The sequence below is a fragment of the Gorilla gorilla genome, chromosome 8 (assembly GCF_029281585.2).
Source record: "Gorilla gorilla gorilla isolate KB3781 chromosome 8, NHGRI_mGorGor1-v2.1_pri, whole genome shotgun sequence".
Lineage (NCBI taxonomy): Eukaryota > Metazoa > Chordata > Mammalia > Primates > Hominidae > Gorilla > Gorilla gorilla.
The window spans coordinates 114796561-114822110 of NC_073232.2; the positions used below are offsets into that span (position 1 = coordinate 114796561).

General features: G+C 46.2%; 1 protein-coding gene across 6 annotated transcripts in view; it reads left to right on the forward strand.

The window, feature by feature from the left end:
- The window catches only part of SUFU (SUFU negative regulator of hedgehog signaling), a 131322-nt gene that overhangs the window by 22090 nt on the left and 83682 nt on the right, over positions 1–25550 (forward strand). For all 6 annotated transcript variants that reach the window (XM_055352843.1, XM_031015351.3, XM_055352846.2 and 3 more), the window contains exon 3: positions 23948–24084. In XM_055352843.1, the coding sequence (XP_055208818.1) occupies positions 23948–24084 (137 nt within the window). The remainder of the gene's footprint in view (positions 1–23947; positions 24085–25550) is intronic.

The following is a 25550-nucleotide window of genomic DNA, read 5'->3' on the forward strand; positions in this document are numbered from 1 at the left end:
CAAAAAATACAAAAATTAGTCAGGCATGGTGGTGCGTGCCTGTAGTCCCAGCTACTTGGGAGGCTGAGGTGGGAGGATCGCTTGAGCCCAGGAGGCAGAGGCTGCAGTGAGCCAAGATCGTGCCACTGCACTCCAGCCTAGGTGACAGAGTGAGACCCTGTCTTAAAAAAATAAATAAAAAAAAGCAGGGATGGTACTCTGGAGCTTACATGGGTAGAAGTAGTGGTTGAGGTGGGTAGGAAGGATGCTGTTAGCAGTAATCAGTAATGGCTTCCTTGAAGATTTGAACTGAGACCTCAAAGACCGGTGGCAGCCAGGGCTGTCACATTGTACAACTCTAGGGCCACCGTTCACATTATTCTGTGCAATTGCTGCCCCCTGGAGTTGTACAATGCTGGGAGTCCTGATGAAGGTCCTAGGCAGTGAAACAGCTAGTATAAAGGCCCTGAGGGCAGCACAGACCTCGAAGTGTTTAAGGAAAAGAAAGAAGGCCAGTGCATCTGAGGCTTGGTAAGAGAGAACAGTGGAACAAGATGAGGTTGCAGAGTTTGAAGGCGATGTAAAGAATGTGACATTCAATAAATTATAATAATAATAATAATTATTATTATTATTTTTTTGAGATGGAGTCTCACTCTGTCGCCCAGGCTGGAGTGCAGTGGTGCGATCTCGGCTCACTGCAAGCTCCGCCTTCTGGTGTCATGCCATTCTCCTGCCTCAGCCTCCCAAGTAGCTGGGACCACATGCACCCACCACCACGCCTGGCTAACTTTTTGTATTTTTAGTAGAGACAGGGTTTCACCGTGTTAGCCAGGATGGTCTCGATCTCCTGACCTTGTGATCCGCCCGCCTTGGCCTCCCAAAGTGCTGGGATTACAGGCGTGAGCCACCGTGCCCGGCCGACATTCAATAAATTATTTGTTGACTGATGAGGAAAGAAAAAGGATGATATGATGGAGGCTGGAGTGGGGTTTTAGGAAGCATTCCAGTGTGGGACCTCAGCTTTAGTATGAAGACAGGAGAACTGAGTTGAGTGACGGTTTTATTTCCCCAAAAAGGAAATAGTAGCACAAGTGGCTCAAAGGAAATACCATTAAGATATATATATATATATATATATATATATATATATATATATATATGTATATTTATAGTACATCATGACATTCAAAGCCATGAAGATATTTGAATCTACTTTGATAGTGACTAAGAGGGAGGCACATTGCTTTTTAATACCATCTTATCTTGTTGAATGTCTCGGCTTGATTATCTCTTTGGGTGGCAGTGGGAATATTATTACCATTTAGCATTGCTCAGCCATGACATGATGTATTCATGTACAGAACACACAAAAAGTACAGTCCTTGCCCTTGGGGAACTGAAATGCCAAAAAGATTTGTTTCTTTCCATTGCCCTGTTTAGGTTTCTTGATCTTCTGGGATGGCTGGCTTCCCAGAGTTCTGGAGGAGAGTGGGTGGACAAAAGGCCCTTGGGTAGATGCCTTGCTTCTTGGGTCAGTAAGAAGTCCCCAAGCTGCACACTTAGGCACAGAGGGCACCTCGCTTCCCAAATCAGACTGTGATCTTGTCGCCATTGGCCTAGCCTGTCTTTTTTTATTTTTAAGAAGACCTTTGTAAAGGTGTTGCTTTAAGCCAAAGCCAAGAGTGGGAGCTACCATATTGATGCCAAGAAACCCAAGCACTGGGCTTCTTCCTTGGCCCAGAATTCCTGTAGCGCTCCAGGCTGGCTTAGGAGTCCCCTGGGGGCTGGCTGACCTTTGAGTTTGGGGGTGGTTGGGAGTAGATGGAAGAAAGTGCAACAGATGTCCAGCAGGGGATGGTTGACTGTGAGCTTTTACCACCCTGCAAGAAAGGGTCTGGTGCCCTTGGCTTAGAATTTCTAAAATTCAGTATCTTGGCTGGTACAATGGCTCACACCTGTAATCCTAACACTTTGGGAGGCCGAGGTAGGAGAACTGCTTGAGCCCAGGAGTTCAAGACCAGCCTGGGCAACATAGTGAGGCCTCATTTCTACAAATAATAAAAAAAATTAGCCACGCATGGTGGCATGTGTCTGTAGTCTCAGCTACTCAGTGGCTGAGGTGGGAGGATTACTTGAGCCCAGGAGATCAAGGCTGTAGTGAGCTGTGATCACGGCACTACACTCTAGCTTGGGCAACAGAGTGAGACCCTGTCTCAAAAAATAAGTAAAAATAAAATTCAGTGTCTTATTCCAGGAAACCCTTTGTTCACTGAAAGCCCAGGACAGAGTTAAGCTGCCTGAAGTGTTGGGAGCCGGAAGAGTTTATTTGGCTGGATTCTCAGCCGAATCAGTGCTGGGAGCCACTGTTTTTGAACTTGAGGAATGCTGTGGGAACATGGTCTTTGGCTCCCAGCAAAACATCTCAGGAACCATCTACTTGAGTGAGGCAAATGCATTCCATGAATCTGGTTGGTTGGGGTATAGCACAAAGAAAGCTTCTATAGGCCGGGCGCGGTGGCTCACGCCTGTAATCCCAGCACTTTGGGAGGCCGAGGCGGGCGGATCACGAGGTCAGGAGATCGAGACCATCCTGGCTAACACGGTGAAACCCCGTCTCTACTAAAAATGCAAAAAAAAAAAATTAGCCGGGCGTGGTAGTGGGCGCCTGTAGTCCCAGCTACTCGGGAGGCTGAGGCAGGAGAATGGCGTGAACCCGGGAGGTGGAACTTGCAGTGAGCCGAGATCGCGCCACTGCACTCCAGCCTGGGCGACAAAGCAAGACTCCGTCTCAAAAAAAAAAAAAAAAAAAGAAAGCTTCTATAACCCAGAGTTGCAACTCAAAGGTGGCTGCTGCGCTGTAGCCTTATTGGACTCCCAGGTCAGAGTATGAGAGTGCAGTCTTCGCTGATGTGGTTTTTTTCCTTTCTTTTTTTTTTTTTTTAAGATTATACAAAATTGATTAAATATAACTGGAGATTTATGGGTTTTTTTTCTATTATTTTGTTTTTGTAACTGGAGGCTTAAAAAAAGCTTAGCTATATCAGAATATTATCATATAAACATATTTCGAAAGTTATTTTTACAAAGTTTTGCTACATACAGTAGTATTTGTGTTGTCACCCAACACCATTTTCAAATGTCTAATAAAGTATCAGTAATTTTGAATTATAAATAAAAAATAATCTCTGCAGTTGTTTATTTAGTAGTTGTTGACTGAATTCTGTTGTAATGGCTGTGACTCAAAGCATCTCACAAAGGAACTCTCAGGTCTGATTAGAAGGTTCTGGGAGGGACCCAAGGTCAGGAAATTGGGTGAAGCTGAAAGACTCGGGCAGCTTTTGAAGGACTGGGCTGATTAAGATCCAGAGCCCAGAAGTTAGGGAAGCTGGAGGCATCTGCTGATATTTTAAAGGATAAATGATGAGCAGAGTTTGCTTTGAGTGAGTACTAAGAAAAGGAAAGTTGCAGCCAGGCTCAGTGGCTCACGCCTGTAATCGCAGCACTTTGGGAGGCCTAGGCGGGTGGATCACGAGGTCAGGAGTTCGAGACCAGCCTGGCCAATATGGAAGGCTGAGGCAGCAGTGAGCCATGATCATGCCACTGCACTCCAGCCTGGGCAACAGAGTGAGACTTTATCTCTACTAAAACCCCATCTCTACTAAAAATACAAATATTAGCTGGGAGGCCAAGGCGGGCAGATCACGAGATCAAGAGATCAAGACCATCCTGGCCAACATGGTGAAACCCCATCTCTACTAAAAATACAAAAATTAGCTGGGCGTGGTGGCATGCACCTGTAGTCCCAGCTACTCGGGAGGCTGAGGCAGGAGAATCGCTTGAACCCGGGAGGCAGAGGTTGCAGTGAGCCGAGATCGCGCCACTGCACTCCAGCCTAGCGACAGAGTGAGACTCCGTCTCAAAAAAAAAAAAAAAGAAAAAGGAAAGTTGCACACTAACTGCTGTGGAAGGGCACTTGCTAGGTGCCAGACACTGTGCTGTCACACTAAAACCTCCCACCCTATGAGATGAGTGTTCTTCTCCCAGTTTTACAGATGAGGAGCCTTGCACACATGGAAGTTAACTTGCCCACCAGTCAGCTAGAGAAAGGGGGAGCTGGGGTTTGATCGGCTCAGTTGCTTCCACAGCCTGTATTCTCGTCCACTTCGCTGGGCTCCTCTCTGGCATCTTATTAGGATGCTGGAGTAATATGTTAATAATTTCATGCAGTTTCCACCTAAGTCCACCCAGAGACCTCCAAAGGGTCCAAAGATCGTGAGACTAAGAATGTCTGACACCTGCCTTCCTCACTTCCCAACTTCCCTGTCTCTAAGCCAGGCTCAACACTCTGCCTAAGTCCTTCAGCCCATAACCTTGGGCTGGCATTTAGTTTCTCTTTACCTTTGTCCACTATTTTAAATCTTTTTTTTTTTTTTTAATGGAGACAGGACTCACTCTGTTGCCCAGCCTGAGTGCAGTGGCACAGTCATAGCTCACTACAGCCTCAAACTCCTGGGCTCAAGTGGTCCTCATGCCTCAGCCTCTTGAGTAGATAGGACTTCAAGTTTGTGCCACCATGCTTGGTTAATTTTTAAATTTTTTTTTTTTTTTTTGAGACGGAGTCTCGCTCTGTCACCCAGGCTGGACTGCAGTGGCGCGATCTCGGCTCACTGCAAGCTGCGCCTCCCGGGTTCACGCCATTCTCCTGCCTCAGCCTCCCGAGTAGCTGGGACTACAGGCGCCCGCCACTACGCCCGGCTAACTTTTTGTATTTTTAGTAGAGATGGGGTTTCACCTTGGTCTCGATCTCCTGACCTCGTGATCCGCCCGCCTCGGCCTCCCAAAGTGCTGGGATTACAGGCGTGAGCCACCGCGCCCGGCCAATTTTTAAATTTTTTATAGAGATGAGGTCTCACTATGTTGCCCAGACTGGTCTTGAACTCCTGGGCTAAAGCAATCCTACTGCCTCAGCCTCCCAAAGTACTGGGATTACAGGTGTGAGCCACCGTGTCTGGCCTTCTGTGACTCTTAATCCCAAGGAAATAACCCAAATATGGGAAGGAAACGAGGTAATATGCACAAAAATATTTTCCAAGGCATAGCTTTGGAAGCAACCTTATGTCCAACAAGAAAGCAGTGGTCAAATAGAGGACTATATATGGTTTTCCTGGTTTTGTAATAAATGATAATAATAGTAATTATCAAGAAAATTGTAGTTTCTTGGCTGTGCATGGTGGTTCACACCTGTAGTCCCAGCACTTTGGGAGGCTGAGTCAGGAGGATTGCTTGAGCCCAGAGGTTTGAGACCAGCCCAGGCAACATAGCAATACCCCATAACCCATTTCTACCAAAAAAAAAAAAAAAAATGTAATCAGGTGTAGTGGTGCACACATGTAGTCCCAGCTACTCAGGAGACTGAGGCAGGAGGATCACTTGAGCCTGGAAGGCTGAGGCAGCAGTGAGTCACGATCATGCCACTGCACTCCATCCTGGGCAACAGAGTGAGACTTTATCTCTAAAAGAATAAAAAATAAAAATAGTAATTTCTTAATTGTGTAAACTGACAGATCAAAAATTGGAGAGCCTTGGAGTCTCAACCAAGGGGCCAGGCACCCCCAGAGTCAACGTCAGAAGCTCAAAATTGCAGGACTGGTTCAGCCTCATTACTCCCATCGCCCAGCCTTTGTAGTCCCAACTGGCTTTGCTGGACAGGTCACCTTTCTTGTTGAGCTGATGCCCATTCCTTTGTTCGGCTGCTTTCACTGAGCACTCCTGTGCCAGTCAGTGGGGGTGTACAAAGGGGTAAATCCTGTCCTGATGGGAGAGATAGGCAGCTGCAATACAGCAAGGAGAGTCCTGTGATGGAGGTTTGCACAGGGGTAAGGAAGAAGTGATGAGAGCCCTCTCTTGGTCAGGGTCCCAATAAGGGATTGGTGCCTTCAAAGTAGGATATTGGAGGAAGGTATATTTATAAAGGAATAGCATAGGGGATAGTGATGTAACCCAGGGCTAGTGGTTGGCCTGGCTGTCACTCTCCTAAGGCTGAAGGGACCAGAAGAGGGAGTGGGATCCAAGAACCTAGAGGAGAAAGTTGTGTTGAGTGTTCTTGAGAGTGACTGTTAGCAGTGACCGTCAATCAAGGGGCATAGCACCTCGGGCAATCCCAAAGGGAGGGAACTCTAGCCTCACTCTCCTCCCTTCTGCTGATTTCCTGTGAGAACTTTTTTTTTTTTTTTGAGATAGAGTCTTGCTCTGTTGCCCAGGCTGGAGTGCAGTGGCATAGTGGCATGATCTTGGCTCACTGCAGCCTCTGCCTCCCGAGTTCAAGCAATTCTCCTGCCTCAGCCTCCTGAGTAGCTGGGATTACAGGTGCATGCTACTATGCTCAGCTATTTTATTATTATTATTTTTGGTAGAAACAGCGTTTCACCATGCTGGCCAGGCTGGTCTGGAACTCCTGACCCTCTAGTGATTCTCCCATCTCTGCTACCCAAAGTGCTGGGATTGGAGGCGTGAGCCACCATGCTCCTGTTAGAACTTTCACTGGCTGAACCCAATTAGATGCCAGAGGGCCCAGGAGCCCCACACAGGCCAGCCCTCTAGGGCAGGGAGCAGGGTGGACATACTGGTTTTCTGTTGCTGCAAATCAGCAGCTTACAACAACACACATTTGTTCTCTCACATCTCCTTTGCACCAGGAGTCCAGGAATAGCTCATCTGAGTGCTATGCTTAGGTCCTCCTAAGGCTGCGGTCAGAGTGTCAGGCGGGCTGCATCCTCATCTGGGACTCCAGTGGGGAAGGATCTGCTTCCCAGCTCCCTCAGGTTTGTGTTGGCAGAATTCCTTTCCTTGGAGCTGTCAGGGATCTGTCTTGCACAGTGGGGAATGGAAGGGCAAACAGAAGATACTCAGAGAAGGTGACACCTGAGCCTTCCTGAAGATGAGCAGAGGGCAAAGAAGAGAACACCTGCACAGAGTTTCAGAGGCAAGGGAGTCATCAGTGTGTCCACAGATCTGCCAGTCCATTCATTTGGCCTAGAGTATAAGGCAGAGGAGGTATAGGACCTGGTTCACGGTGGCCTAGTGAGACTTACTGAGAAGTCTGGACTTTGTTCTGCAGATTGGGGATAGGGATGGGCTTTGGAGGATTTTTAAGCAGGAGAAAGGTGTATTGTTTCCATTTTGGGAACAACACTGAACAGCAGGAGGCAGGAGATCAGTAAGGAAGAGGTTGTTGGCCACCCGAGTGAAGGATGCAGAAGGCTAACGCATGGTGTGGCAGTTGAGATGGAGAGAAGAGGACAGATTGAGGGCCACTGAGAAGGGAGGGGGCAGAGTTGCCAGAACTCACTGACTGTCTGACCAGCTGCACATGGGGAGAGGGAGGACTGGAGGATAACTCTTGGGATTCTGGCTTGGTGGATTTTTTAGTTCCTATTGCTGCCATAAAAAATTACCACAAAATTAGTGTCTTAGAACAATATACACTTATTGTGTTATAATTCTGGAGGTCAGAAGTCTAACATGTATCTCACTGGGTCAAAATCAAGGTGCCAGGCTGGGTGTGGTGGCTCACACCTGTAATCCCAGCACTTCGGGAGGCTGAGGCAGGAGGGTGGCTTGAGCCCAGGAGTTCGGGACCAGCCTGGGCAACATGGTGGAACCCCATCTCTACAAAAAAAAAAAAAAAAAAAAAAAATTAGCCAAGCATGGTGGCCTGTGCTTGTGGTCCCAGCTATTTGGGAGGTTGAGGTGAGAGGATCACCTGAGCCCAAGAGGCTGAGGCAACAGTGAGCCGTGATCATGCCACTGCACTGCAGCCTGGGCAACAGAGCAAGACCCTGTCTTGAAAAAAATCAAAGTGCCTGAGGCAGAATTCGTTTCCTTGCTGTTTCCAGCTTCTAGAGGCCATGTGCATTCCTTAGCTCACGGCCACTCCCTCCCTCTTCAAAGTGAGCAACAACAGACAAATTCTCACGTCACATCTCTCTGATCTTTTACCTGTCTCTTTCATTAAGGATTCATGGATTAGATTGAGCCCACCCAGGTAATTCACTGTAAGATCATCCCCATCTCAAGATCCCTAACTGAATTACATTTGCAAAGTCCCTTTTGCCATTTAAGGTAGCATATCACAAGTTCCAGGGATTCGAATGTGGGCATTAGGGAACATTTATTCAGGCTACCACAGTGGTGCTCTTCTTCAAGCTAGGTAAAGATGGAAAGATCAGGTTTGGTAAGATACTGAGTTTGGATTTGTGTAGACTGAACTAGAAGTATCTAGGTCTGGTTCTTTGCTTGGGTATAGATTTGGGAATCCTCAACAGAGGCGTGGTGGCTGAAGCCATTTCATGAGGTTGCTGAGGGAGACTGTGTGGTGAGGAGGTGGCGGAGACTGAGTCCTGGAGAAAGTGGAACTCTGGGCCGGGCGCGGTGGCTCACGCCTGTAATCCCAGCACTTTGGGAGGCCGAGGTGGGTGGATCACTAGGTCAGGAGATCGAGACCACCCTGGCTAACACAGTGAAACCCCGTCTCTACTAAAAATACAAAAAATAAGCCGGTGTGGTGGCAGGTGCCTATAGTCCCAGCTACTTGGGAGGCGGAGGCAGGAGAATGGCGTGAACCCGGGAAGCGGAGCTTGTGGTGAGCCGAGATCGTGCCACTGCACTCTGGCCTGGGCTACAGAGCGAGACTCTGTCTCAAAAAAAAAGAAAGTGGAACTCTGACTTTGTCCCTCTTTCCCCACCTAGGAAGTCCCCTAGGGGACAGGCGGAGGCCACGCAAGGGGAAATGCTCACGTTCTGCTTTCCTAGTGAAGAGGTTTCCAATGACGGCCTCCCTTCGCCGGACTGTCATTCATCCTCTGCATAGGTTTAAGGGGCAGAGCAGTGGCTAGTCCTGGGGCATCATGGGGCTTGGGCCAGCACTGAAGGTCTTAGAGCAGATTGACAGGAAACGGTACAAATAGGAAAGGCAGCTGGCACTCCAAGCATGTGCTGGAGTTTGGGTGAGTGGTCCTTGGACTTGCTTGGCATTGCCCTGGGATACAGAGAGATTGTAGAGAAGCTGCAGGCAGTCTCTGTGTAAAGCCCTATAGCAACAGGAGGTCTGCGGTTTAGGTTTCTCTATAGTCTCTGGGTCCAGCTGGGCCTAAGGCTGGGCTTGTCCCTATGCCTGTTGGAGACATGCATGGGAGATGTGTATGTGTGTGCACTTAGAGGGAGGCCACTGAAGGAAAAGGTCTGCAGGTCTATACCACTCATGCCCACCTCCACCCCCTACCCCCTGCACAGGATCTAGGTCCATTCTTCTGAAGGGAATAGCTAGCCCAGTAAGGTGAGAACTCAGCCTGATTCCCAAGGAGAAGGGCTGGTTGGAAAGGAGGACCAACCCCAGGCTAAAGGATGGGTCTGCCCAGTTCTCCATCCAGCCTGGGACCAGGAGGAAGGGGAAGAGGAAGGGGGAAAGAAAGAGATAACAGGGCCGGGCGCGGTGGCTCACGCCTGTAATCCCAACACTCTGGGAGGCTGAGGCGGGTGGATCACGAGGTCTGGAGTTCGAGACCATCCTGGCCAACATGGAGAAACCTTGTCTCTACTAAAAACACAAAAAATGAGCCGGGCATGGTGGCACACGCCTGTAGTCCCAGCTACTCAGGAGGCCGAAGCAGGAGAATCTCTTGAACCTGGGAGGTGGAGGTTGCAGTGAGCACAGATTGCACCACTGCACTCCAACCTGGTGACAGAGTGAGACTCCGTCTCAAAAAAAAAAAAAAAAAAAAAAAAAAGAAAGAAAGAAATAACAAGAGCTTTTGTAGGGGAAGAAGTGACATCACCCCTGGTTCTGGAGTTGGACTGGGCTGGCCTCCTATGCCATGTGTTTCCGGAGGCACATGGTCCCCTCTTCCCTTTCTTCTGACACCATCACTGGGCTTGAGACTGAGCCATAATGCCTAACCCTGGTACCTTTGCAGGGTCAGTAGCCACTGTGGCTGGCCTGGCATTCCTTGCTTCAAAGACCAATGGAAGCATCCAGGCCACCCCCAGAGGAAGGGGCCTGACCTTGGGCCTCTCTTGCCATGTCCTTGGCATATCCATATGAACACTTAGCAACAGACTATGTGAAGCCTTGCACCCTAGACCTGCAGATACAGTAGTGGCCAAGATACAACCCTGCTCTTGTGGGGTTTATAGTCTAGGCTGGAGATGATGATGATGATGATGATGATGATGTTGATGATGATTTTAAGACAGAGTCTTGCTCTGTCTCGCTTCGGTTAGAGTGCAGTGGCACCATCTCAGCTCACTAGAGCCTCTGTTTCCTGGGTTCAAGAGATTCTCCTGTCTCAGCCTCCTAAGTAGCTGGGACTACAGGCGCCCACCAACACACCCGGTAATTTTGTATTTTTAGTGGAGACGGTTTCACCATGTTGGCCAGGCTGGTCTGAAACTCCTGACCTCAGGTGATCACCCGCCTCGGCCTCCCAAAGTGCTGGGATTACAGGCGTGAGCGTGAGCCACTGTGCCTGGCCAGGAGATTATAAATGGTAGAAAATTTGGAAAATACAAAGAAGTTTGAAAAACAAAAATTATACTGTAGTAGCCACTATAATAATTTTATTGCTTTTTTTTTTTTTTTTTTGAGACAGAACCTCACTCTGTTGCCAGGCTGGAGTGCAGTGGTGCAATCTCGGTGCACTGCAACCTCCGCCTCCCGGGTTCAAGCAGTTCTCCTGCCTCAGCCTCCCGAGTAGCTGGGACTACAGGCGCCTGCCACTACACCTGGCTAATTTGTGTATTTTTAGTAGAGACGGGGTTTCACCATGTTGGCCAGGATGGTCTCGATCTCTTGACCTCGTGATCCACCTGCCTCGGCCTCCCAAAGTGTTGAGATTTCAGGCGTGAGCCACCATGCCTGGCCTGCATTTTCTTTTTCCCTTATATATTTTACTCACATTTAAAATTTTGTATATACATAAACATTTTGAATCATACTTTATGTTGAATTTTGTGTTTTTTCATAACCACTTATTTGTGGCATAATGTACATAATTTATCTTTTTCTTAAGTTATTATTTTTTTTTGAGATGGAGTCTTACTCTGTTGCCCAGGCTAGAGTGCAGTGGTGTGATCTCAGCTCACAGCAACTTCTGACTCCTGGGCTCAACTGATCCTCCTGCCTCAGCCTCCCGAATAGCTGGGACTGCAGGCATGTGCCACCACACCCAGCTAATTTTTGTATTTTTAGCAGAGAGAGGGTTTCACTGTGTTGGCCAGGCTGGTCTTGAATTCCTGACCTCAGGTGATCTGCCCGCGTTGGTCTCTCAAAGTGCTGGGATTACAGGCATGAGCCACTGCACCCAGCCTACATAATTTAAATTTACCTTTTTTTTTTTTTGAGTCAAGGTCTTGCTCTGTCACTCAGGCTGGAGTGCAGTGGTGCAGCCACAATTTACTGCAGCCTGGACCTCCCAGAGTCAGTGATTCTTCTGCTACAGACTCCGAGTAGCTGGGACCACAGCTGCACACCACCATGCCCAGCTAATTTTTAAATTGCTTGTACAGATGGGATGTCCTTACGTTGCCCAGGTTGGTCTCAGACTCCTGGGCTCAAGCAGTCCTCCCACCTTGGACTCCTATAGTGCTGGGATTATAGGCATGATCCACTGCACCCAGCCCAAAATTTACCATTTTAACCATTTTTAGATTTACAGTTCAGTGGAATTAAGTACATTTACATTGTTGTGCAACCATAACCACCTTCCACTTTCAGAAACACTCTGTACCCCTTAAACAATAATTCCCCCTTCTCACTTCCTCCAAACCCTGGCAACCACCATCTTATTTCTGTCTCTATGAATGTGACTACTCTGGGTACTTCATATAAGTGGAATCATATGATATTTGTCCCTTTGTGCCTGGCTTATTTCACTTAGCATAATGTCTTCAGGGTTCATCCATGTTGTAGCAGATGTCAGAATTTTCTTCCTTTTTAAAGGCTAATATTCCATTATATGTGTATACCAATTTGGCTTCTCCATCCATCTATTGACTGACTCTTGGGTTGCTTCTACCTTTTGACTATTGCTAATAATGCTACTCTGAACATCAGTATACGAATTTCTATTCAAGACCCTGCTTTCAGTTCTTTTGGATATATACCTGGAAGTAGAATTGCTGGATCATGTGGCAATTCTATGTTTAATTTTTGAGGAACCGCCATACTGTTTTCCATAGCAGCTGTATCATCTTACATTTCCACCAGCAATGTATACGGGTCCCAATTTCATGACCATTGTGAAAGGAGTTTATTTTTATGCTATAGTGAATAATAGGTGAACAGAAAACATTAGAGGCTATAGAGTGGGGTTCTGATGTAAAGTTCCTGTTCCTCTTTACCAGTAAGAGGTGGAAAGAGAACCCCTCACCTCTCAAAGATTAGTACTTCTGCTTTCAGAACCATTGTTTTTAGTGACTTGTAATGTCCTACCACATAATGTGCCAGAACTCATATAATACCGCTACTTGTAGAACAGTTAGATTGTTTCTAGATTTTTTATTCTTATAAATACTACTGAATATACTTATGCAAGAGGCTTTTTTTTTTTCCAAATGTAAGATTATTCCCTTAGGTAAATTAGCAGAACTGGAAACTGCTACTGTAAGTAATCACTGACACTAAGATCTACTGTGTTCCAGGTGCTGTTCTAAGTGTTTTCTATATTATATGTTAACTCATTTTAGTAGCTACCATATGGAAACTACAATTATCTTCGTTTTTGAAAAAAGACTTTTTTAGAGCAGTTTCAGGTTCTCAACAAAATTGAGCAGAAAGTACAGAGAGCTACCACACACCCTCTGCTTACCACACGCATGCATGCACACACACACATGTATGCAGCCTCTCCCGCTGTCAACATCCTTACCCAGATTGGTACATTTGTTACAGTCAGTGAACCTACGTTGACACATCATCACCACCCAAAGTTCATAGTTTACATTAGAAGTGAGAAGGTATATAAGTGAAATGTAGATAAGAAGAGAAGTAAACTCTTCTTATCTACATTTTACAGATGAAGAAACTGAGGTACAGAGAGGCTAAGTGATTTGCCAAGGGTCACACAGCCAGGAAGGGTGGCAGAGCTAGGATTTGGGCATAGGCAGCCTGGCTTCAGAGACTGTGCTCTGGAACTGTTGACATTTTGGTGGCTCTTGATGCATATTCAGTGCTTTTTAAGTGTGGCAGTGTTTTGCTTTGTGCGGGTCAGACAGTGGACACTTCAGGATCGGTTGACCAACTGTCCCTATTTGCCTGGGCTTTTCCTGGTATGTGGGGCTTTCAGTTCTAAAGCCAGAAAAGTCCTGGGCAAACAAGACAAGTTGGTCACCCTGCTTCAGTGACTCCAGAGTCTTTTTTAGTAACTTAATTGTCACATCTCTTAGATGCCTTCAAATGTTTCCTCAATCTTTCTGTTTTTCATGACCTTTTGAAGAGTACAGGTCAGTTATTTTATAGAATGTCCTTCAATTTGGATTTATCTGATGTTTCCTCATGCGTAGGATCAGTGTATGTATTTCTCCATAGGAATATCACAGACATGTTGTGCCCTTCTTAGTGATCATATCAGGAGGCACTTGATGTTGATTTGTCTAATTACTGTTGATGATGTCTAATTACTTTGATTGTTTGGTTAAGGTGGTGTCTGCTAGGTTTCTCTTCTGTATAGTTACTGCTTTTCCATTAATAATTAATAAGTAACTTGTGGGGAGGCATTTTGAGGCTATGTCAGTATCTTGTTTCTCATCGGATTTTTTACCCACTATTTTTACCACCCATTGATGATTCTTGCCTGAATTATTATTACAATAGTTGTCAAATGGTAACTTCTCATTTGATAATTGTTTCTACATTCATTCATTGATATTGAGATTTTACTGTAAGGAAGAGTCTTCTCCATATTTACTTACTTACTCATTTATTTATATCAATGTATTAGGGCTCTCTAGGAAAAACAATTGGAGATGCACATCCACATATCTATATATTATCTATACACATAATATAAATACAAATCTATAAAGAGATTTAGGAGAAAGAATTTGCTCATGCAATTACCGACGCTGGCAAGTCCAAAATCTTTAGAGCCAGTGTCACTAGGTCCATTACAATCAGTGTGGACTCATAGATTTTTATGAGTCCGGAGGCTAGGTATTATCATTGCTCTTGGAGTGTCACTGCTCCCAGTGGCGAGAACTAGGAAACACGCACGCACATATACACATACCACTCTATTTCCATATTGGTTTCTCTCTTAAATACCATGAATTCATACTGATAACTCCAATTCTAAAGCTATACCTAAGGGGGCCTGGTGCAGTGACTCATGCCTGTAATCCCAGCACTTTGGGAGGCCCAAGTGGGTGGATCACTTGAGGTCAGTAGTTCAAGACCAGCCTGGCCAACATGGTGAAACCCTGTCTCTACCAAAAATACAAAAATTAGCCAGGTGTGTTGGTGCACACCTGTAGTCCCAGCTGCTCGGGAGTCTGAGGCAGGAGAATCACTTGAACCTGGGAGGCAGAGGTTGCAGTGAGCCGAGATCACACCACTGCACTCCAGCCTGGGCAACAGAGCAAGACTCTGTCTCAAAAAATAATAACTAACTAACTAAATAAATACTATACCCGTGGCATTCATTCCTGCCTGCCTTTAAAATATATATATATATATTTCAGGCCAGGCACAGTGGCTCACACCTATAATCCTAGCGCTCTGGGAGGCCAAGGTGGGTGGATCACTTGAGGTCAGGAGCTCGAGACCAGCCTGGCCAACATGGTGAAACCCTGTCTCTACTAAAAATACAAAAATTAGCTGGGCATGATGGTGTGCGCCTGTAATCCCAGCTACTCGGGAGGCTGAGGCAGGTGAATCACTTGAACCCGGGAGGCGGAGGTTGCAGTGATCAGAGATCACGCCATTGCACTCCAGACTGGGTGACAGAGCAAGACTCCATCTCGAAAAAAAAGTTACTTGGGTTATATCTTTTTTTCCCCCTTTCAGTGTGGTTATATGGTTGATTTGAAATACTGTTAGGTTCATTAATTTCTGTTTGTATTATATTTTAGCATTTTCTCCCTCCTCATTGATTCTGTTTCATTTATTTTGAGTATGTGAAAGCATTATCACGGATCCAAAACCAAAAGTGAGAACTATACAAAAAGGTATATTCAAATAAATGTTACCCACCTCCACACCCTGCAGTGCTTTCTACCGCCTTCCCACCTACTGCATGTAAGAATCCATCTCATTCATTTTTGGTTTATCCTTCCCACATGGCTTTCTACAGAAATGAGTAGGTAATGTATATTTTCCTACCTTTCTTTCTTTTTTTTTTGAGATGGAGTCTCGCTCTGTCAACCAGGCTGGAGTGCAGTGGTGCGATCTCGGCTCACTGCAACCTTTGCCTTCTGGGTTCAAGCGATTCCCCTGCCTCAGCCTCCCTAGTAGCTGGAACTACAGGCATGCACCACCACGCCTGGCAAATTTTGGTATTTTTAGTAGAGACGAGGTTTCACCATGTTGGCCAGGCTGGTCTCCAACTCCTGACCTCAGGTGATCTGCCTGCCTCGGCCTCCCAAAGTGCTGGGACTGCAGGCGTGAGCCACCGCGCCCGGCTTTTTTTGTTTTGTTTTTCCTTTTGAGACAGTTTTGCTCTTGGTGCCCAAGCTGGAGTGTAATGGTGTGATCTCGGCTCATCGCAACCTCCACCTCGCAGATTCAAACAATTCTCCTGCCTCAGCTTCCCTAGCAGCTGGGATTGCAGGTGTACACCACCATGCCCGGCTAATTTTTTTTTTTTTTTTTTTTTTTTTTTGAGACAGAGTTTCGCTCTTGTTGCCCAGGCTGGAGGGCAATGATGGTGCGATCTTGGCTCACCGCAACCTCTGCCTCCTGGGTTCAAGCAGTTCTCCTGCCTCAGTCTCCCGAGTAGCTGAGATTACAGGCATGCGCCACCATGCCCGACTAATTTTGTATTTTTGGTAGAGATGGGGTTTCTCCATGTTGGTCAGGCTGGACTTGAACTCCCGACCTCAAGTGATCCACCCACCTTGGCTTTTTTTTTTTTGAGATGGAGTCTCACTCTGTTGCCTGGGCTGGAGTGCAGTGGCGTGATCTCGGCTCACTGCCACCTCTGCCTCCCGGATTCAAGCGATTCTCCTGCCTCAGCTTCCTGAGTAGCTGGGATTACAGGTGCACGCCACCACTCCCAGCTAATTTTTGTATTTTTAGTAGAGACAGGGTTTCTCCATGTTGGTCAGGCAGGTCTTGAACTCCTGACCTCATGATCTGCCCACCTCGGCCTCCCAAAGTGCTGGGATTACAGATGTGAGCCACTGCACCCGGCCTGTATTTTTTTTTTTTTTTTTTAAGTAGAGATGGGGTTTCATCATGTTGGCCAGGCTGGTCTTGAACTCCTGAACTCAGGTGATCCACCTGCTTTGGCCTCCCAAAGTTCTGGGATTACAGATGTCAGCCACCATGCCTGGCTCCTATCTTCCTTTCTTTCTTCCTCAAAAACATACTATAATATCCTTTTGCTCTTTTTTTTTTTTTTTGAGACTGAGTCTCCCTCTGTCACCCAGGCTGGAGTGCAGTGGCGTAATCACAGCTCACTGTACCTTCTGCTTCCTGGATTCAAGCAATCCTCCTGCCTTAGCCTCCTGAGTAGCTGGGACTACAGGCACGTGCCACCATGCCCAGCTAATTTTTGTACTTTTTGTGGAGGCAAGGCTTCGCCATGTTGCCCAGCCTGGTGTCGAATTCCTGGGCTCAAGCAATCTACCTGCTTTGGCCTCCCAAAGTGCTGGAATTACAGGCATGAACCACCATGCCCAGCCTCTTTTGTTTTTTTCGCCTAACAGTGTTTATACCAATTTGTAGAGTTCTTCATTCTTTCTTACAGCAGCATTTTCTTACAGCACTTTGAGTCACTCTCCTATAAATGGGCATTTAGGTGATTTCCAGTATTTTGCAATTATAAGTTCTTAGAAGTGGGATTGCTGGATCCAAAGGTATAAACCTATGTGTAGTTTTATTAGGTACTGCCTAATTCTCCTCCATATAAGTTGTACTAATTTATATCCATACCGGCAACATATGAGAGTGTCTCTTCCCCCACAACCTCAGCAACAGAATATGATGTCATACTTACTAATTTTTGCCAATCTGATAGGTGAGAATGGTATCTCATTGTTTTCATTTGCATTTCTTTTATTATGTGTGAGGTCAAACATCTTGTCTTATGCTTAAGGGATATCTGTATATCTCGTTTGTGAATTTTTTCTATCAGGTTTTTGAGTTTTTTCCAAATTAAAAAATAAATGAATAAAGCATTTATTGATATAATTAACGTAGCATACAGTTCACCCATTTAAAATGTACGCTTTCATGGTTTTTTGCATATTTATAGTTATGTAACCTTCACTACAATCTAATTTTAGAACTTTTTCTTTACCCTGAAAAGAAACTCCATCCATATTCATTAGCAGTTACTCCCCATTCGTCCCCACTACCCCAGTCCTAGGCAACCATTAATCCACTTTCCCCATAGATTTGTCCATTCTGGACATTTGATGTAAGTATAATTTATATTATATATTACAAATTATACAATTTTTCCTGTAATATAAATAAAATCATACAACATATGGTCTTTTGTGACTGGCTTTCTTCACTTAATGTAAGTGATATAATGCTTATAGTGTTCCAAGTACTGTTTCCAAATGTTTAATCCCCAATAACAACTCTATGAAACAGTTACTGTTATTATCCCCATTTTATAGATGAGGAAACTGACGCACAGAGAGGTTAAATAGCTTGCCTATGGTCACACAGCCATAAGAAGATAGACTTAATTAGGCAAAAATAGATTAATTAGGCACACACTTGTAATTTCAGCTACTCGGGAGGCTGAGGTGAGATGATCTCTTGAACCCAGGAGGTCATGGCTGTGATGAGCCCTGATTGTGCAGCTATACTCCAGCCTGGGCAGCAGAGTGAGATCCTGTCTCACAAAAAAAAGATGAGCTTTGGAGTTATACAGACTTTAAGTTCTAGCTCTATCACTCGTTCTGTGATTTATGGACTATTACATAAACTCCATCAGTGTTTCTCATTTTTGTTAAATGAGTATAACAATGGCTGAGTCCTAGAGTTATAGAGAGTTAAATGATATGACATCAGGTATACCTGAGATGCCAGCTTTTTAAAAATAAATCATATACCATGAAATTCACCCTGTTAAAGTGTGTAATTCATTGGTTTTTAAGTATATTTATAAGGTTACACAACCATTACATTATCTAATTCCAGAACATTTCCATCTCCCAGGCCAGGCACGGTGGCTGACGCCTATAATCCCAGCACTTGGGAGGCCGAGACGGGCAGATCACTTGAGATCAGGAGTTTGAGACCAACCTGGCCAACATGGTGAAACCCTGTTTCTAGTAAAAATACAAAAATTAACGGCATGGTGGCACGCGCCTGTAGTCCCAACTACTTGGGAGGCTGAGGCAGGAGAATCGCTTGAACCCAGGAGGCAGAGGTTGCAGTGAGCCAAGATTGTGCCACTGCGCTCCAGCCTGGGCAACGGAGTGAGACTCTGTTTCAAAAAAAAAAAAAAAATTTCCATCATCCCAAAAAGAAATTCTGTACCCATCAGCAGTCACTCCCCATTCCGTCCTCACCCTAGTTTCTGGCAACTACCAACCTATTTTCTGTCTCTATAGATTTGTCTATTATGGACATTTCATAAAAATAGAATCATACAATAGGTAGTCTTTTGTATGTGGCTTCTTTCACTTAGCATGATGTTTTCAAGGTCATCCATGTTATAGCGTATGCATACTTCATTCTTTTTTATTTCCAAGTTATATTTCATTGTACAGATATACCATATTTTGTTTATCCATTCCTCAGTTGATGGACATTTGGGTTGTTTCTACTTTTTGGCTACTATGAATAATGCTACTATGAACATTGATGTATACGTTTTCATGTGAACAGGTTTTCTTTTTTCTTTTTTTTTTAGAGAAGGTCTTACTCTGTCACCCAGGGTGGAGTGCAGTGTCACCATCAAGGCTAACTGCTGCCTTGACCTCCCTCGGCTCAGATGATTTTCCCACTGCCTCAGCACCCCCACCCTGGGTAGCTGGGACTACAGGTGTGAGCCACTATGCCTGGCTAATTTTTGTTTTTTTTTTTTTTTTTTTTGTAGAAACGGGGTTTGGCCATGTTGCCCAGGGTGGCCTCAAACTCCTCAGCTCAAGTGGTCCATCCACCTCGGTCCCCCAAAGTGCTGGGATTACAGGCATGAGCCACTGCATCCAGCCAGGTTTTCAGTTCTCTTGGGCATATACTTAGCAGTGGAATTGCTGGATCATATGGTGACTCTGTTTAACTTTTTTAGGAACTGCCAAACTCTTTTTCCAAAGTAGCTCCATCATTTTATATTCCCCCTAATGATGTGCAAGTATTCCTATTTCTCCATGTCCTCTCTAACACTTATTATCTCTTAGTTATGCTAGAGGGTGTGGAGGGGCGGTAGCTCACTGTGGTTTTGATTTGCATTTCCTTAGTAATAAATAATGGGCTGGGCACAGTGGCTCACGCCTGTAATCCCAGCACTTTGAGAGGTAGAGGCGGGCAGATCACCTGAGGTCAGAAGTTCAAGACCAGCCTGGGCAACATAATGAAACCCTGTCTCTACTAAAAATACAAAAGTCAGCTGGGTGTGGTGGCACACACCTGTAATCCCAGCTACTCGGGAGGCTGAGGCAGGAGAATCACTTGAGCCCGGGAGGCAGAGGCTGCAGTGAGCTGTGATCGCACCACTGCACTCCAGCCTGGGAGACAGAGTGAGGCTCCGTCTCACATATAAATAAATAATGGTGTTGAGCATGAGATGCTGACTTTCAGCAGTCATTTTGGGCTCTTGGATGCTCACTGATACCTTCTTAGTGAGGTACTCTGGGGGAGACCTTTGGGTGAGTTCTGATGGTCAGGCTGTTGTGTGTCTAGGATTCAAGGCATGTGTTCTTGTCTTCTGGTTTGATGTTACTCTTGAGGCTAGCACAGCCATCAGGCAGACTTGCCAAACTGCTGGGACAAAGCCAGCCTTCCCCCGGACACCCTCGTGAACAGGATCCAGGGTTCTTGAGCAGGAAACAATCTTGAGAGTCTTATCTCATCCTTCCTTTTGCAATAAGACAGTTAGAACCCCTTACCCCCACTCTGCCAGCCTGGGAAGAATCTTTTTTTTTTTTTTATCTTTTTTAAATTTCTGTAGGAAGAAATTCCACTGGCCCCATTTACCACCAGCCAGTATTTTAGTAGACTTCTGTGTTAGAAAAATGCTTTGCTCCGACCCAGATCCCACCTTCTGCAGCACATGCCAATTTCCCCTTATGCTTTCCTTTCTTGGAAGATGTGAGAGACAGCCGCTCCCTAGGAGGGGCTTCATTCTCTGTTCAGACAAAACCACTTTGGCTAGAGAATCCCTCATGTGAGGAAGTCCAGACCAAGCCAGGCCCCTCCAGGAGACTTTAAAGATGGAATGACCTTGTCACTTGGTGATTGCTTGGGCAGCCTGCTTTGAAAAAGAGAACTTCTGACAGACTTCAGGTCGTGTGTTTATCCTGAGGCTGGGCCATTCCAAACTCATGTTTCAGAGTTTAGAGATTGCGTCCAGCCAGCCCGTGGGTGGTAATCAAATGCAGGTGGAGACCATCTGGCCGGGCCTGTCCCTCCCACCCAGCCAAGTAAGGGCTGGCCTGCCCACCACAGAACTGGCCCAGAAAGCACCCTGCGTGGAGGCAGATGGTGGACACATGCATGTGCACGCATGCACACCTCTAGGCGTGTGTGCACACGGACCCTCCTTAGTGAAGTGGTGCTGTGTGGATGCATCTGATCCAGTGATTTCTTTCTCTGCATTTGAGGGTTCTTCCCATTGTGCAGCCGAAGAGGAACAAGTTTCTTTTAGTCTGTTTCTCAAGTTTTTGTGGTTAGAAATCATGTATGTTTCTTGGCCCAAGATGAAAGCCCTGGAGTAATAGTCTAATACATTTTACAAAGCTGCCTCTAATTGGTGGCTGCTTAAAATCTTCCCTTTGCCCTACTGACCCATCTCCCTTTACAGAGTTTTAACTCTAGTCAATCTTGCATTACTCCAGGTTTTCACACCCCTTCCAAACCTGCAGCTCCAGGGAGGTAGCTCTTCCAACTTCAGTTTGATAGCTGTTCCCTCAGCCTGCCTGCACTGAATTGACCTCAAACAGGGTAATTCAGCAAGGAAATAAAATAGCTTACAATGTGTTGTCCAAGCATCTTCTGCTGGGCTGGTCTCCAAAATTCCACTTGTGTACCCTCAAAATGGATTCTGTTTCCCACATTGCTATAGATACCTGGGGAAAATGCAGACCGTGGATACTTCATTTAAACATAGTTGGGCCAGGTGCTGTGGCTCTTGCCTGTGTTCCTAGCACTTTGGGAGGCCAAGGCGGGAGGATTACTTGAGCCTGGGAGTTCAAGGACTAGCCTAGGCAATGTGTTGAGACCTGTCTCTACAAAAGTTTTAAAAATTAGCTGGACATGGTGGTGCACACCTGTGGTTCCAGCTACTTGGGAGGTTGAGGTGGAAGGATTGCCTAAGACCGGGAGGTCAAGGCTACAGTGAGCCATGTTCACACCATTGTATAGAGCAAGATGCTGTCTCGGAAAGAAAGAGAGAGAGGCGTGGGGGAGAGAGAGAGAGAGAGAGAGAAAGAGAGGCTGGGCATGGTGGCTCATATCTGTAATCCCAATACTTTGAGAGGCTGAGGCCAAAGGATTGCTTGAGCCCAGGAATTTGAAACCAGTCTGGGCAACATAGGGAGACTTTATCTCTACTAAAAAAAAAAGAAAATTAGCCAGGTGCCAGGTGCCAGGTGCCATGATGTGCCAGCTACTCGGGAGGCTGAGACAAGAGGATCGCTTGAGCCCCCAGGAGTTCACACATGCAGTGAGCTGAAGATCACGCCACTGCACTCCAGCCTGAGTAACAGAGCGAGACCCTGTCTCAAAAAAATACATAGATGATAGATAGATAGATAGATAGATAGATAGATAGATAGATAGATAGATACATACATACATACATACATACATACATACATAGAGTTTGATCATGATAATTTCTAATGATACCTTTTCAGTCCATTGGAGAACTTAGCTTCTCAGAGGTGATCTTTCCCTGCAAAGTGCAGGAGGGCTGGGTTCACCCAGGCACAGAAAACTAGGACAGATGTCAGGTTCTGAGACTTGGGAATCTCTTTCTATCCCATCTCCTGGCCTTGCCTCTCGGGGTGATGATGATGATGATGAAGAAAATATGCCACGTGGAATTCTAGGGTTGGGCATTGACTGCATCATCAGCCCTTGAGAATTCTCACCTCTGATCACCTGTTCCAGGAGCTTGGTTGGCTGTCATCTTAGTTTATGGTTTGTGTTTGTATGCTGACGAGTTTACATGTGTATAATCATTGTGGCTCATGTCTGTACAAGATATAATTACTGAAAATTATATCATGAATGTATTTTAATTTTAACCTTCCCATGCTGGCAAGCCTCATGTAGCTCTCCCTGGATGCTTCCCTTACCTGGGGAGGTGTGGCACCCCGCCAGCCAGGCCCAGCTCTCTGATCCACATCACTGCCCTCTCTGATGGAAGTCCCTTTCAAGGACTTCCCTGAGACTTGGGGCTCCTGAGTGTTTCCTACAAACAGGGAGGCAGGGATTCCTGCTTTCTCTCATTGTCACTTTAATGAATTGTGGCCACAGAAGCAGTCATCCTCATTATTCTGGGTCACTGAGGGATGGGAAGGGAGGGCAACCCATGCATCTCTAGGGTTCCAGCAATTGAAGAGTACATGTGGAGTGCCAGGTTTCAGGAAGAGCTTGTGCTAATTGAGGAGTGTGTGTTGGGTGCTGAGTTTCAGGAAGAATATGGGCCCACCCAGTATTTTGAATCTGCCTTAGGACCTGTCCACAAATGCTGAGTCTGGAGGCCAGCCAGTGCCACCCAAGGTTGTACCCTTGTGGGCAGAGTGGAGGTGGGAGTGGAGAAAGGGTCTCATCCTCACAGAGTGTATTAATCCATTCTCACACTGATATAAAGACATACCTGAGATTGGGTAATTTATAAAGAAAATAGGTTTAATTGACTCACAGTTCCACATGACTGGGAAGACCTCAGGAAACTTACAATGTTGGTGGAAGAAGAGGGTGGCAGGCACAAGAGAGTGGGCAAAAGCAGAGAAAACTGCCTTATAAACCCATCAGATCTTGTGAGAACTCACTCACTATGACAAGAACACTGTGGAGGAAACCACCCCCGTGATCCAGTTATCTCCCACCTGGTTCCTCCCTTTACACGTAGAGACTATGGGGATTACAATTCAAGATGAGATTTGGGTGGGGACACAGAGCCAAACCATATCACAGAGCATATAGCCTTGTGGCTCACAGGACATGTATCCTTAGCAAACAAAGTAGATGCCTATTAATAGCTTGAAGGAATAAGGAACATGAACAAGGGAGATTTTCAGCAGTGTTGCCTCAATCATCCAGGAAGGAATGTTGCAGAGCCACAAAATTTGGAACTCATAATTCAGAGTGCCAGCAGTAGAATTTGGCCAGGCCAAGGTCACATCCACATACCCGCAGCTGGCAGGAGGACGAGGCAAGAGTTCTGGTTCCTTATGGGCTTCTCGGGTTCCCTCCCCACAAGGCTCACGTCCTGGGATACTCCTCTGAATGGAGGATTTGGATACTGAGGCCACCATAAAAAGGGGGAGAACTTTAGACCTTCAAGAGAGTGTTTTTCCTAAGGTAATTGAGCTTAAAACACTTGCTTTTTATGTCTTTCAGGTTTACAGGAACAGATGGACCTAGTGGTTTTGGCTTTGAGTTGACCTTTCGTCTGAAGAGAGAAACTGGGGAGTCTGCCCCACCAACATGGCCCGCAGAGTTAATGCAGGGCTTGGCACGATACGTGTTCCAGTCAGGTAGGAGGCCAGGGCTGGCTGCTGTGCTGGTCCTTTTGCCATGAGCCTGGTTGGCTTTGAGTACTAGCAGCTATATTTTGATGTTTGTGGAGTGGCCTTTCCTGGGAGTAGTATGCCCCAATTCTACCATGAGGGTGGCTTGTTTTGCCTGGTGTTTCCTGGTTGGAAAACCAAATGGGCCATGGCAGAGAGGGGTACTCCCCTGTGCCCTCCAGCAGCAAGTTCTGTGTTATGTTGTGCCACCCTGCACCCTTGTCGTGTTTCATGGAGGGTTTCTTTCATGTCATCTGATATATGTTTCTCTGTGGCTAATTGCTCAGAAGCATTTCCCATCTGATCTCAGATTTTGTTTCTTTGTTTTTGTAAGTAGCCTTCAAATGAAGGCCAAGATACTTTTCCCAACCTTTTGCTCTTGAAATATCACAGATAAAGTTCAGAGCAAGCCATGGTCTCTCAAAGCATGGTTCTTATACCACCTGCCTCTGAACTACCTGGAGAGCTTGTTGCAAATACATATTCCTAGGCCCCATTGCAGATGTCTGACTCAGAATCTTTGAGGGTGATGTTCCTTGGTGCTTCTGGTAGAGACTAAATTTGGAGAACCATAGATCTGGTAGCTTCTATAGTTACAGTGACTTTTTTTTTTTTTTTGAGATGGAGTTTTGCTCTTGTTGCCCAGGCTGGAGTGCAATGGCGCAATCTCGACTCACCGCAACCTATGCCTCCCAGGTTCAAGCGATTCTCCTGCCTCAGCCTCCTGTGTAGCTGAGATTATAGGAATGCACCACCACACCCAGCTAATTTTTTTGTTTTTTTAGTAGAGATGAGGTTTCTCCATGTTGGTCAGGCTGGTATCGAACTCCTGACCTCAGGTGATCTGCCCGCCTCGCCTCCCAAAGTGCTGGGATTGTAGGCATGGGCCACCGCGCCCGGCCAGTGACTTCTTTTTTTAAACCTTGAGTAGGTTATACATTTGGGGTACAATAGACCTGTCTAGGTTGAACCCCTCTGCCCACATTTCACACCTGTGGGAGCCAGTTGTTGGCACTTGAGGCAGATCCATAACTACCACCTACCATTGTATGCCCTGTGGAACAGTCCCCTCATGGAGGCTACAATGGGTCTTCTCTAAGCAGGAGTTCCTAAATCTGGCTGCCCATCAACCCCTTAGAGGAGCTTGTCAACACACTGATTTCCAAACCTTCCTGTGGGGCTCCAGTTGAGTTGGCCAGAAGTGGGACTAGGGCAGGCCAGGCACAGTGGCTCACGCCTATAATCCCAGCACTTTGGGAGGCTGAGGTGGTTGGATCACCTGAGGTCAGGAGTTCGAGACCAGCCTGGCCAACATGGTGAAACCCTGTGTCTACTGAAAATACAAAAATTAGCCAGGCGTGGTGGTGGGCACCTGTAATCCCAGCTACTCGGGAGGCTGAGGCAGGAGAATCGCTTGAACCCGGGAGGCAGAT